Genomic DNA, 12,450 nt, shown 5'->3' on the forward strand with positions numbered 1-12,450 from the left:
CTGCGTCTGCAGATCACCCAGCGTCTGCGTTCTTAAGTGGTGGAAGGGTGTGTTTATGGGCCGTGTGGGTTTTATCGTACGTCTTATAATTTTGTGTCTCGGACCGAAACCCACAACCTTGTTGATAAGAACTGAATTTACCTTCTGGTCTCCCTGATTTTTCTGCTATTGCCTCTGTTCACACTCCAGATTCCCTTCAGTACACCCAAAGCGCGTTTATTGCCATTCTCGTGCTCATCTCTCAGGCCACAAAGGCGTAGTCTAACATGGGTAAGAGTCTTCACTCTAATTTCTTATACGAAAGCTATACATTTCTGAATTCTGAAATTTGGGGAAAGAGTTCTTAAAAGTTTATTGATTTACACCATCCTCCAAGATAAATACTAGTAGGATTGATGAGGAAAGAATGGTGTCTCCTTTGTTTTGAGTGAGAAAAACTTCACTGAGCTAAGGTTATAGAACTGTGACGGAGCAGGATCCTGGTCTAGTATCACCGGTAGAAGTAAGTTATGGTGGGTTCTAAATGATTGGTTCTTTGTCCTTTTAACTTCTTTGCAGCTACCAAAAGGTGCTAATCCCTGTCTTGAGAAGCATGGTACTTAGGGACCAGGAACCCAACCAGGACCCACCAGACAGTGCCATCCTAACATATTTAGGATCAGACTTACGTTTTTAATCTAATTAAAGATAAACATAGACATTCGTTAGGCACAAACCACTGGCCTTTTACTAACATTGTGTAACACTAGGGATTGTGCTAATAAGGTTGAATGAATTAGGAATTATAATAGAAATTAAATATAATTGACTGTAGTCATGAAATAGTCAAATTTAATTTATCTAAAGTAATAACATGAACAAGGGTCTAACAGACTGAACTAAAAGCAAATTATTTTATTTTAAAAATAGCTTTCCATGTAATTGATATTTGTAGTCAAAATGCAGCTGGTAAATCTCCAAACCTTCTCATTTCACAACAATAATAAATTTGCAGGGGATGTTGATTTGGATCCCTGGTCAGGGATCTGGGATGCCACATACCAAAAAAAAAAAAAAAAAAAAAGGAAGCAATATTATAACAAATTCAATAAAGACTAAAAAAAAGAATATGAGGATCTTAAGCAAAGCTCTTCTTGAGTTCTTTAGCCACATTAGTGGAACAGAACACATGTAGATCTTTTATTTCACCTTCTACTAAAAAGCAGCAATTTTAAATTAATGACACTGTTAGAGTCCAGATTTGAAGAGACACATTTTTTTTTTCTAGAAAGATAAGTTGTAAAAGTTAGAAAAAGAGCTGTTATTTTTTTCAAGTTCCAAAAATTTTTACTGAGTTTTTTAGATTAAAATTTCCTTCAACTTATAGACTTAATTTGGGGATAAATTGATATCTATATACTATTGAGTCTTTCCACTCAGAAGTTGGAAATGCATCTCCATTTAATAAAATCTTCTAAGTCCCTTAATTATTTTAACTCAAGCATTGTTATTCTTGTCAGCTTTTCTTTATGTTTTGTTGAAATTTAGTTAATTTACAATATTCTATTAGTTACAGGTGTACAACATAGCAATTCAATATTTTTATATGTTATAATCCATTTACAAAGTAATGGCTATGTTTCCCTGTGTGATACAATATATCCTTGTTGCTTCTTTATTTTATGTATAAGTACTTTGTATCTCTTAATCTTATATCTCTATCTTGCTCCTCCTCCTTCCCTCTCCCCACTGGTTTGTTCTCTATATCTGTGAGTCTGTTTGTTTTGTTACTACATTTATTTGTTTTAGTTTTTAGATTCCATATATGAGTGATAATATAAAATATTAGTCTTTCTCAGTCTAACTTATTTCACTGGGCATAAAACTCCCTTGGTCCATCCACATTACTGAAAACTGCAGAATTTCTTTTCTTTATGGTCAAGTACTATTCTATTGTGTGTATATGCACATATATACATATTAGTTTATATATGGACTTTTTGATGGTGTGAGGTGATATCTCATGGTTTTCATTTATGTTTCTCTGATAATTAGCAATGTTGACAACTGTTAAGTGGTATTTCATGATTTTCATTTGTATTTCTCTGATAATTAGTAGTGCTGAGCATTTTTCATGTGCTTGTTGGCCATCTGTATTTTTTCTTTGGGAAAATGTCTAGTCAGATCTTCTGCTCACTTTTAAATTGGGCTGTTTGTTTTTTTGATATTAAGTTGTATGAGATGTTTATATTTTTGGATGTTAATCCTTTATTAGTTATAAATAAAGGCTGTCTTTTTGTTTGGCCAGTGATTTCCTGTGCTGTGCAAAAGCTTTTAAGTTTAATTAGGTCCCATTTGTTTATTTTTGCTTTTATTTCTTTTGACTTAGAAGACAGATCCAAAAAATACTGCTGCAATTTATGTCAAAGAGTATTCTACCTATGTTCTCTTGTAGGAGCTTTATGGTTTCTAGTCTTATATTTATTTATTTTTCTAGTCTTACATTTAAGTCTTTAATCCATTTTGAGTTTATTTTTGTATGTGGTGTGATGAAATATTCTAATTCCATTGTTTTACATGTAGCTGTCCAGTTCTCTGGCACTATTTACTGAAGAGCGCAAATATTCTAGCTTTTTTCCATTGTATATTCCTGCTTCCTTTGTTGTAGATTAATTGACCATAAGTGTGCAAATTTATTTTTGGAATAATATTTATTTATTCTGTTCCATTGACATATGAGTTTGTTTTTATGCCACTACTGTGCTATTTTTATTACTATAGCTTTGTATTATGATCTGAATTGGGGAGTGTGATACCTCCACATTTGTTCTTGTTTTCTCAGTATTGCTTTTGTCCTTTGGAATCTTTTGCAGTTTCAATAAATTTTAGGATTATTTGTTCTAGTTCTGTGAAACATGGATATTTTGATAGGGGTTTCATTAAATCTCTAGATTGCTTTGAGTTGTATGGGCATTTTAACAATATTACTTCTTCCAATCCAAGAACACAGGATATCTTTCTATTTCTTTCTATAATTTTCAAATTCCTTCATCAGTAATTTATAGTTTCAGGTATTTCATTCCTTGGTTAAATTTATTTCAAGGTATCTTATTCTTTTAGGAAGCAGTGACAGATTTTATTTTCTTGGGCTCCAAAATCACTGTGGATGGTGACTGTAGCCATGAAATTAAAAGATGCTCCTTGGAAGGAAAGCTATGACAAACTAGGCAGTATATTAAAAAGCAGAGACATCACTTTGCCCACAAAGGTCTGTATAGTGAAAGCTATGGTTTTTCCAGTAGTCATGAAGAGATGTGAGAGTTGGACCGCAAAGAAGGCTGAGCACCAAAGAACTGATGCTTTTGAATTGTGGTACTGGACAAGACAAGAGTCCCTTGGACTGCAAGGATATCAAACCAGTCAATCCTAAAGGCAGTCAACCCTGAGCATTCATTGGAAAGACTGTTGCTGAAGCTGAAGCTCCATTACTTTGGTGACCTAATTGAAGAGCAGACTCATTGGAAAAGACTCTGATACTGGGAAAGATTGAGTGCAAGAGGAGAAGGGGGTGGCAGAGGATGAGATGGATGGATAGCATCACTGACTCAATGGACATGAGTTTGAGGAAACTGGGAGATAGTGAAGGACAGGGAAGCCTGGTGTGCTGCAGTCCAAAGGGTCACAAAGAGTCAGACACAACATTATGACTGAAGAACAAAAATATCTTATACTTTTAAAAATTTATTATTTTGTAATTGAAGGATAATTGCTTTACAGAATTTTGTTGTTTTCTGTCAAACAGCAACATAAATCAGCCATAGATATACATATGTCCCCTCCCTCTTGAGCCTCCCTCCTATCTCCCTCCCCATCCCACTCTGCCAGGTTGATACAGAGCCCCTGTTTGAGTTCTCTGAGTCATCGGTTCACTGAGTCATCAAATCCCCATTGACTGTCTATTTTACTTATGGTAATGTAAGTTTCCATGTTGCTCTCGCCATACGTCTCAGCCTCTCCTCCCCTCTCCCCATGTCCATAAGTCTGTTTTCTAGTCTGTTTCTCCATTGCTACCCTGCAAATAAATTCATTGGTATCATCTTTCTAGATTCCATATAGTTACATTCGTATACTATATTTATCTTTCTGACTTACTTTACTCTGTGTAATAGGCTCTAGGTTCATCCATCTCATTAGAACTGACTCAGATGCATTTCTTTTTTTTGCATTTCTTTTTATAGCTGAATAATATTACATTGTGTATATGTATCACAGCTTCTTTATCCATTCACCTGCCAGTGAACATCTAGGTTGCTTCCTATTGTAAATAGTGCCTTAATAAACCTTGTGGTACATATGTATTTTTCAATTTTGGTTTCCTCAGGGTATATGCCTAGGAGTGGGATTGCTGGGTCATAAGGTGGTTTTATTCCCAGTTTTTTAAGGACTCTCCATGCCATCTTCCATAGTGGCTGTATCAATTTACATTCCCACTAGAAATGCAGGAGGGTTCCCTTTTCTCCATAGCCTCTCCTGCATTTATTGTTTGTAGATTTTTTGATGATGGCCTTTCTGACTGGTGTGAGTTGGTATCTCATTGTAGTTTTGATTTTTGCATTTCTCTAATAACGAGTGATGTTGAGCCTCTTTTCATGTGTTTGTTAGCCATCTATATGTCTTCTTTGGAGGAACATCTGTTTGGTCTTTTCCCCACTTTTTTATTGGGTTGTTCATTTCTCTCATATTGACTTGTATGAGCCGCTTATTTATTTTGAAAATTAATCATTTGTTAGTTGTTTCATTTGCTACTAATTTCTCCCATTCTGAGGGTTGTCTTTTCACCTTGTTTGTAGTTTCCTTTCTTGTGCAAAAGCTTTCACATTTAATTAGGTCCCACATGTTTATTTTTGTTTTTATTTCCATTATTCTAGGATGTGGGTCATAGAGGATATTGCTTTTATTTATGTCATTGAGTGTTCTGCCTATGTTTTCCTTGAAGAGTTTTATAGTTTCTGATCTTACATTTAGATCTTTAATCCATTTTGAGCTTATCTTTGCATATGGTGTTAGGGAGTGTTCTAATTCCATTCTTTTACAGGTAGCTGTCCAGTTTTCCCAGCACCACTTATCGAAGAGGCTATCCCCATTGTATATTCTTCCTCCTTTGTAAAAAATATGGTACCCATAGGTGTGTGGGTTTATTTATGGGCATTCTATCTTGTTCCATTGGCCTATATTTCTGTTTTTGTGCCAGTACCATACTTTCTTGATGACTGTAGCTTTGTAGTGTAGTCTGGTCAGGAAGGTTGATTCCTTCAGTTCTTTTTTCTCAAGACTGCTTTAGCTATTCAGTGTCTTTCGTGTTTCCATATGAATTGTGAAACTCCTTGTTAGGAGGTCATCTCAGAGTACATTTCCACATAACTAGAGTGGCTATAGGTATAGTACTAACTAGTCACAGAATTCTCTACTTAAACCAGTGTTCTCACAGAAGTGTCCAGCATGTACTGTGTATGTCTCTAAACTAATGAGGAACATGTGGTGTGTGAGCTTGAAACTCTGAGCCCCTTGACAAAAGCTGTATTTTCTGCCTCTGAAAGCTTGGTAGTTTTAGACTGAAAGTTACATGAAAAACACTTTGGTTGCTTTTATTTTATTAGGTTCAATAACTTCCATAGTCTAACCCTTGAGTTTTTTGAAAGAAACAGGCTGCATGCAAACTCCTTGTTAGGAGGTCATCTCAGAGTACATTTTTACGTAACCAGGTTACTTATAGGTATAGTGCTCACTAGTCACAGAACTCTCTGCTCAAACCAATGTTCATATAGAAGGATCCAGTGTGTCCTGTGTATGTCTCTAAACTCCTCAGAAAAGTGCTGAGTGTGAACCTGAAAATCCAAGCCCATGGGTAAAAGCTGTATTTTCTACTATTGAAAGCTAGATAGTTTCAGACTGAAAATTACTTGAAAAGTTCTCTCCTTCCTTTTCCTCTATCAACTTCAATAAGTTCATTATCAAATCCTTGAGTTTTTGGGAAAGAAACAGGCTGCTGGAAACTCCATGTTAGGAGGTAATATCAGAGTATATTTTTACCTAACCATGTTAGTTACAGTTGAAGTACAAACTAGTCCAGAACTCTGGTCAAACCTTCTCAGAGTTCTCAGAGAGGGCTCCAATATGCCCTGTTGGTGCATTTACACTGCTCAGAAACATGCTGTGTGTTAACCTTGAAAACTGACATTTTCCTTAAAGCGGAATTATCTGCGTCTGAAACCTAGTATATTTTAGACTGAAAGTTATTTGGAAAACACTTTGCTTGCTTGTGTGTTATTCAGTTCCACAACTTCCTTAGTCAAATCCTGTTGGTTTCGGAAACCAAAGAAAGCTGCTTGCAATTCCCTGTTAGAGGGTCATCTCAGAGTACATTTTCACCTAGGCTTAGAGTAGACTTAGAGTAGTCCCTGGTCCAGAACTCTCTGTTCAAAACGAGTGTTTTCACAGGAGGATCCTAGTGCCCAGATTGTGTCTTTACATTCTTCCAAATCACTCTGTGAACCGGGAAATCAGAGCTTGCTGGCTAAAGCCTCTTCTCTGCCTCAGAAAACTACTTAGATTTTACAGTGTAAGTTACCAGCAAACCCTTTGGTGGCTTTGCTTTGTTTCTGATGCATCACTTCCAGGTCTGATTCTTGAGTTTTCTGAGAGAGAGAAGCTGCTTGCACCTCCTGTGAGGAATTCATCTCAGAGCACATTTACACCTCACCAGCTTAGCTGTAGTGAGAGAAGTAACTACGCACAGGACTCTCTGCTCAGAGCAGTGCTCTCCCAGGAAGATCCAGTGTGCCCTGTTTGTTTCTTTATATTCTTATTTGGAAACATGATGTGCCTGAACCTTGAAAACCAAGTTTTTGGTTCAAGCTGTATTTCCTGCCCCAGGCAACTAGCCTCTTGCTACACAATTTGCTCACTTTGGCTTTGTGAAAATTGGCAGCTTCCTACTCTAATCCTTAAGTTTTCAGAACTGAAAAAGATGCTTGCAGCTCCTCATTAGGTCATCTCAGAGTACATTTTCACCTATCCAGGTTTCCTATAGTTAGAGTGCTAACTAGTCACAGAACTCCCAGCTCAAAGCAGTGTTTCCAGAGAAGGATCCAATGGGCCTGTTTGTGTCTTTACCTTCGGAAGGCACATGCTGTGTGTGAATGTTGAAACTGAGCATTTGGTGAAAGCTCTATTTCCTGCCTCACAAAACGAGTCCATTTTAGACTGAAATTGACCTCCAAAACACAATGGTGCTTTTCTTTTACTGCAGTCAACAAATTCCTTAAGTATTGTTTTATTCAGTTCAATGGCATCCATAAGTTGTGACATTTTACAAGGTTCGGACACAGCATATCATGCTGTGTGTAATCTTGAAACCTGAGCGTTGGGTTCAAGCTGTACTGTCTGCCTCAGAAAAGGAGGTCGTTTTCCACTGAAAGTAACCTGAATAACACTTTGGTTGCTTTGGGTGAATCTATTCAACAGCTTCCTTAGTCTGATCCCTGAGTTGTCTGAAACAGGCAAGCTGCTTGCAACTCTTTGCTCCAGGGTCATCTCTGAGTCTGTTTTCACCCAACCTGGTGAGTTATCGTTCAGAGCACTAAAGAGACCCAGAACTCCCTGCTTGAACCGTGGTTTCTACGGAATTGTGTGCCCTATCTGTGTCTTTGCCGTCTCCAGAATCATGCTGTGTGTCAACCTGGAAAACCGAGCTCTTGCTTAGGGCTTTTCTTCTGCCTTGGGTTAGTTACTTGAAAGACGCTTTGGTCGACTTTTGTTTTAATCATATCAACAACTTCCTAGTCTTAACCTTGACTTTTCTGAAACAAACAAGCTGCGTGAACATGCTAGTTTGGAGGTCATCCCAGAACATTTGCACCTAACTGCATTGCTTATAGCTAGGGAACTAACTAGTCACAGACCTCTCTGCTCACACCAGTGTTCTCACAGAAGGATCCTGTGGGCCCTGTGTGTGTTTGCAGTCTTTGGAACCATGCTCCATGTGAACCTTGAAGCCAAGCTCTGGTCAAAGATGTACATTCTGGCTCAGAGAACGAGTTAATTTGAGATGGAAAGCAGCCTCGAGATGCCTTACTTGCTTTTGTTTTATTCTTTTCAACAACTGCCTTAGTCTAATCCTAGAGTTTTTCAAAACAACCAAGCTGCTTGCAAACCCTTGTTAGGAGGTCCATCTCAGATGACAGTTTCAGATATGCAGGTTAGTTATAGTTAGAGAACTAGCAAGTCACAGAACTCTCTACTCAAACCAGTATACCCAGAGAAGAATCCAGAGTGCCCTGTATGTGTCTTTCCATTCTACAGACTCATGCTCTGTGGGAACATAGCAAACTGAGCTTTTGGCTCAAGCTGTAACATTGCAAATCAGCAAACAAGTTGGGTTTTGACCCATTTCCTTGAAAAACACTGCCGTTTCCTGGAAAACACTGCTATCTCCTTCATTTTATTCAGATTGACAGGTTCCTAGTCTAATCCTTGAGCTTTGTGATAGAAAGAAGCTGCTTGTCACACCTTGGTAGGAGTTCTTCTAAGAGGTCAAGTACACCTAAAAATGTTAGTTACAGTTTACTGCCTGCTCAAACAATGGTTCTCCCAGAAGGATCCACTCAGCCCTTTTGTGTCTTTATGTTCTTCAGAAACATGCTGTGTGTGATCCTTGAACCCCAGCTTTGGGTTAAAGCTCTATTTTCTGCCTCTGAAGCCTAGTTGGTTTTAGACTGAAAGTTACTTGGAAAAACTTGCCTTCCTTGTGTGTTATTCAGTTCCACATCTTCATTAGTCAAATTCTGTTCATTTTGGAAATGAAAGCAAGCTGCCTGTAATTCCTTATTAGAGGGTTACCTCAGGGTACATTTTCACCTAAGCAGGCTAGGTAGACTTAGAGTATTCTCTGTTCACAGAACTCTCTGTTTAAAACCAGTGATCTCACAGGAGGATCCGAGTGCCCAGGTTGTATTTTCACATTCTTCCTAATCATACTGTGAACCAGTAAGTCAGAACTTGTGTTCTAAAGCCTCTTTTCTGCTTCAGAATACTACTTAGATTTTACATTGTAAGTTACTGACAAACCTTGTGATGACTTTGCTTTGCTTCTTCTTGATCACTTCCAGATCTGATTCTTGAGTTTTCTGAAAGAGAGAAGCTGCTCACACCTCCTGTGAGGAATTCATCTCAGGTGCAGTGTCTGGGTTCTCCTCTCCAGCTGTGGTGGTGGGACACTCTCCAGGTTGGACGGGTGGGGCTCCTCTCTCGTTGTGGTCATGGGCTTCTCTTGAATTGTGGCATAGGCCTTCTCAAGTTCAGGAAGGGACTTGGGGCTCCTAGCTAGTAGTGGTGGTGCCTCCTTTGGAGGTTCTTTGTGGGGAGGCTGTTCTCTCTATTTGTGGCACTGGGGGCTCTTCACTAGTTTTCACAGGGTTGCTCCACTCTAGTTGTGAGTGTTGTAGCCACACATTCTGGGAAACAAACTCACTCAGAAGGACAATGCAGATAGTGGAGTGCAGTTTATTACACCGGCGGGCCCAAGGCAGAGTCTCCTCTTAGCCAAGGACCCTGACCAGCATTTGTGAAAATCTTTTATACCCCATTGTATGTGTCCAAACCCACCACCCCAAATTCCTTGAGACTTACATAAACTAAGGAAGGGTAAATACAATCCCAATAACTCCATCACTCATGCCATGTGCTCAGACAGTTTAACAATTAACCAATAATCAATAAGCACGAGGTCACACTCCGACAGGTACAGAAAAATTTATGGCCTGTCTGGAGGAAGGGGTAATTAGTGTATGTGTTCTCTTAGGTGAGGAGTAACCTGGATAGATCTTCAAGATTCCCCTGTCCGGAGGGGATCTTATCCTTCTGTTGTTGTTTCCATAGACACTAAACACAGAGTTCAGAGTCCACTGGAGAGGTGGCCAAGCGTGATCAGCATGGACAGGCCTGAGATGGAGTTCAGGCCCTATGAATTCCTTCTTCATTCCCCCCTCTTGTTGCTCCTAGTTTCCGTAATGAGCATCATTTATTGCGATATATTGTACCCTAGCCCTCTGGCCACCCACATGAGAGAACGCTATCAACCTCTGGGTTACAGAATTCATAATACATTGTAAAATTCCTGATTTTAAATTATGAATTCAAAATTCATACATTGTAAATACATAATACATTGTACAAGTTTGGAGAGCAAGTCTCTTCCCAACAGGGGTACTGGGCACTGAGGAATGTAGAGGAATTCATGAATCACTTGGTGCCCCCCCCCCCATCTGACATTTTCTGGGCTGGCAAAATGATTTAATCATCTCTTCTACCGATACCCCAGTTACAGCAGTAGTCTTTTTGGACAGAGGTGACACAGGTTTTGTTACTACCGAAAGTTCTGCTCCTGTATCCACCATGAAGTCAATGTTTTGGTCCCCCACTTTTAAGGTTACCATGGGCTCTCGGGAACCTGATATCTCTGAGCCCTGGCAGCCCTATTTAATTTCCAAGTCAGCAAGCCCCAAAACTGCAGGAGTTTCCTCTTCCTTCCTTGCCTTAGGACATTCATTCTTCCACTGGCCAGAAGCTTCACACTCGGCACACTGGTTTGGCTGCAACGGGGCCCAGGGCCTCCGTTGGGACCTGTTGAAGGACTGTCCTGTCCCTGGGGCAGAGGAGGTTTTCCAGAGGGCCCGAGATAGACTGTCTCAAAGCAGCAGCTAGCACTGTAAATCTCTTGTCTGTTCTCTTTCATTCCCTCTGGCTCTCTGGCAGAGCGCAGTCTCTGCTTAATTCCAACGTCTCCCTCCCCTTCTTGTCAGTACTCACCAGGAGAGGTGGCTATAGCTTGGGCCATTCGGGTGGAGCTGGATCCTGTAAGTGTTGGCCAGAGGCTTCTGTCACCGGGATCAGAGCCCGCCAAAACGGCAACTCTACGAACTCCATGAGAGCTGGCGGAAGAACAGTGGCTGCTGCAGACACTTCACCTGGCCCTGGATGAGGCATTAAGCTGACCTCTGGTCCTGGTGGAGCACTGGGAGGCAGACTCCTCATTATCCAGTGTGGGGGAGGGGTCAGGTCATCCCCCTCCAAATCCTGCCAGATCCCAGAGGGAGAAGGGGGATCGGCATGTCTTCACCTGCCAGTCAGCACGGCCGGACCAGAATACCATGTGGTCCAAGACTGTTTCTCCCTTAAAGTCCATTCTGCCTTGGTGGGCTTGATCAGGTGTGCATGAAAACACAGATGGGTTAAATATTCCATATCCCAGGCCGTCTCCGGAAAAGCCAATTCATACTCAGTTATGTATCCCCCTCCTTCTAGCCTGACAATTCCGAGGGGGTCAAGAATTTCACAGCAGATGGGGCACCTCCTGGGGGAGGACAGAATATGAGCATACAAGGACCACTTTCCTACCCTAAAAATCCCTTGGTGATTGCTGGTAATAATTTTTCCTAAGGCAGCGTGGACACACCTCCTAAGTGACCTTCATAAATTACCTTCCTAAGCCCTAGCTTGCTCATCGACCGCCTGCCTATTCCAGGCTCCTGTGGGTCCGTACCCCCTCTAGTCCCTCCCAGGGGGGTGATCTGGCCCCCTCTTCCTCTTCCACCCTGCCAGGGTGGGGGGGGTTCCTCCTCACCTGAGCATTCACTTCCCCTGCTGCCGTCCACTACCTGCTAATGTGAAAGGTCCGGGCGTTGAGACGCAGAATATTTCCCTGAGCACCCTGTCTCATGCATCGAACCTGGACTGGTGATCTGCTTCACATATGATAATATACATGTTTCAATGCTATTTTCTCAAATCATCCCACCCTCGCCTTCTCCCACAGAGTCCAAAAGTCTATTCTTTACATCTATGTCTCTTTTGCTATCTCACATATAGGGTCATCATTACCATCTTGCCAAATTCCATATATATGTGCTAATATACTGTATTGGTATTTTTCTTTCTGACTTACTTCAGTCTGTATAATAGGCTCCAGTTTCATCCATGTCATTAGAACTTATTCAAATGTATTCTTTTTAATAGCTGAGTAATATTCCATTGTGTATATATACCACAGCTTTCTTATCCATTCATCTGCTGATGGACATCTAGGTTTCTTCCATGTCCTGGCTATTGTAAACAGTGCTGCGATGAACATTGGTGAACACATGTCTCTTTCAATTTTGGTTTCTTCAGTGTGTATACCCAGGAGTGGGATTGCTGGGTCGTATGGGAGTTCTATTTCCAGTTTTTAAAGGAATCTCCACACTGTTCTCCATAGTGGCTGTACTAGTTTGCATTCCCACCAATAGTGTAAGAGGGTTCCTTTTCTCTGCACCCTCTCCAGCATTTATTGTTTGTAGACTTTTTGGTAGCAGCCATTCTGACCTGTGTGAGATGGTACCTTATTGTGGTTTTGATTTGCATTTCTCTGATAATGAG

General features: G+C 40.4%; 1 protein-coding gene across 1 annotated transcript in view; it reads left to right on the top strand.

Moving 5' to 3' along the window:
• The first annotated feature begins 15 nt into the window (after positions 1-15).
• RELCH (RAB11 binding and LisH domain, coiled-coil and HEAT repeat containing) overlaps positions 16-12,450 on the top strand; it is a 137,759-nt gene continuing 125,324 nt past the window's right edge. The window contains 1 exon segment of the mRNA XM_070469834.1: positions 16-270. Coding sequence (XP_070325935.1) covers positions 267-270 — 4 coding nt within the window. The 5' untranslated portion in view covers positions 16-266.

The sequence above is a fragment of the Odocoileus virginianus genome, chromosome 7 (genome assembly GCF_023699985.2).
Source record: "Odocoileus virginianus isolate 20LAN1187 ecotype Illinois chromosome 7, Ovbor_1.2, whole genome shotgun sequence".
NCBI lineage: Eukaryota > Metazoa > Chordata > Mammalia > Artiodactyla > Cervidae > Odocoileus > Odocoileus virginianus.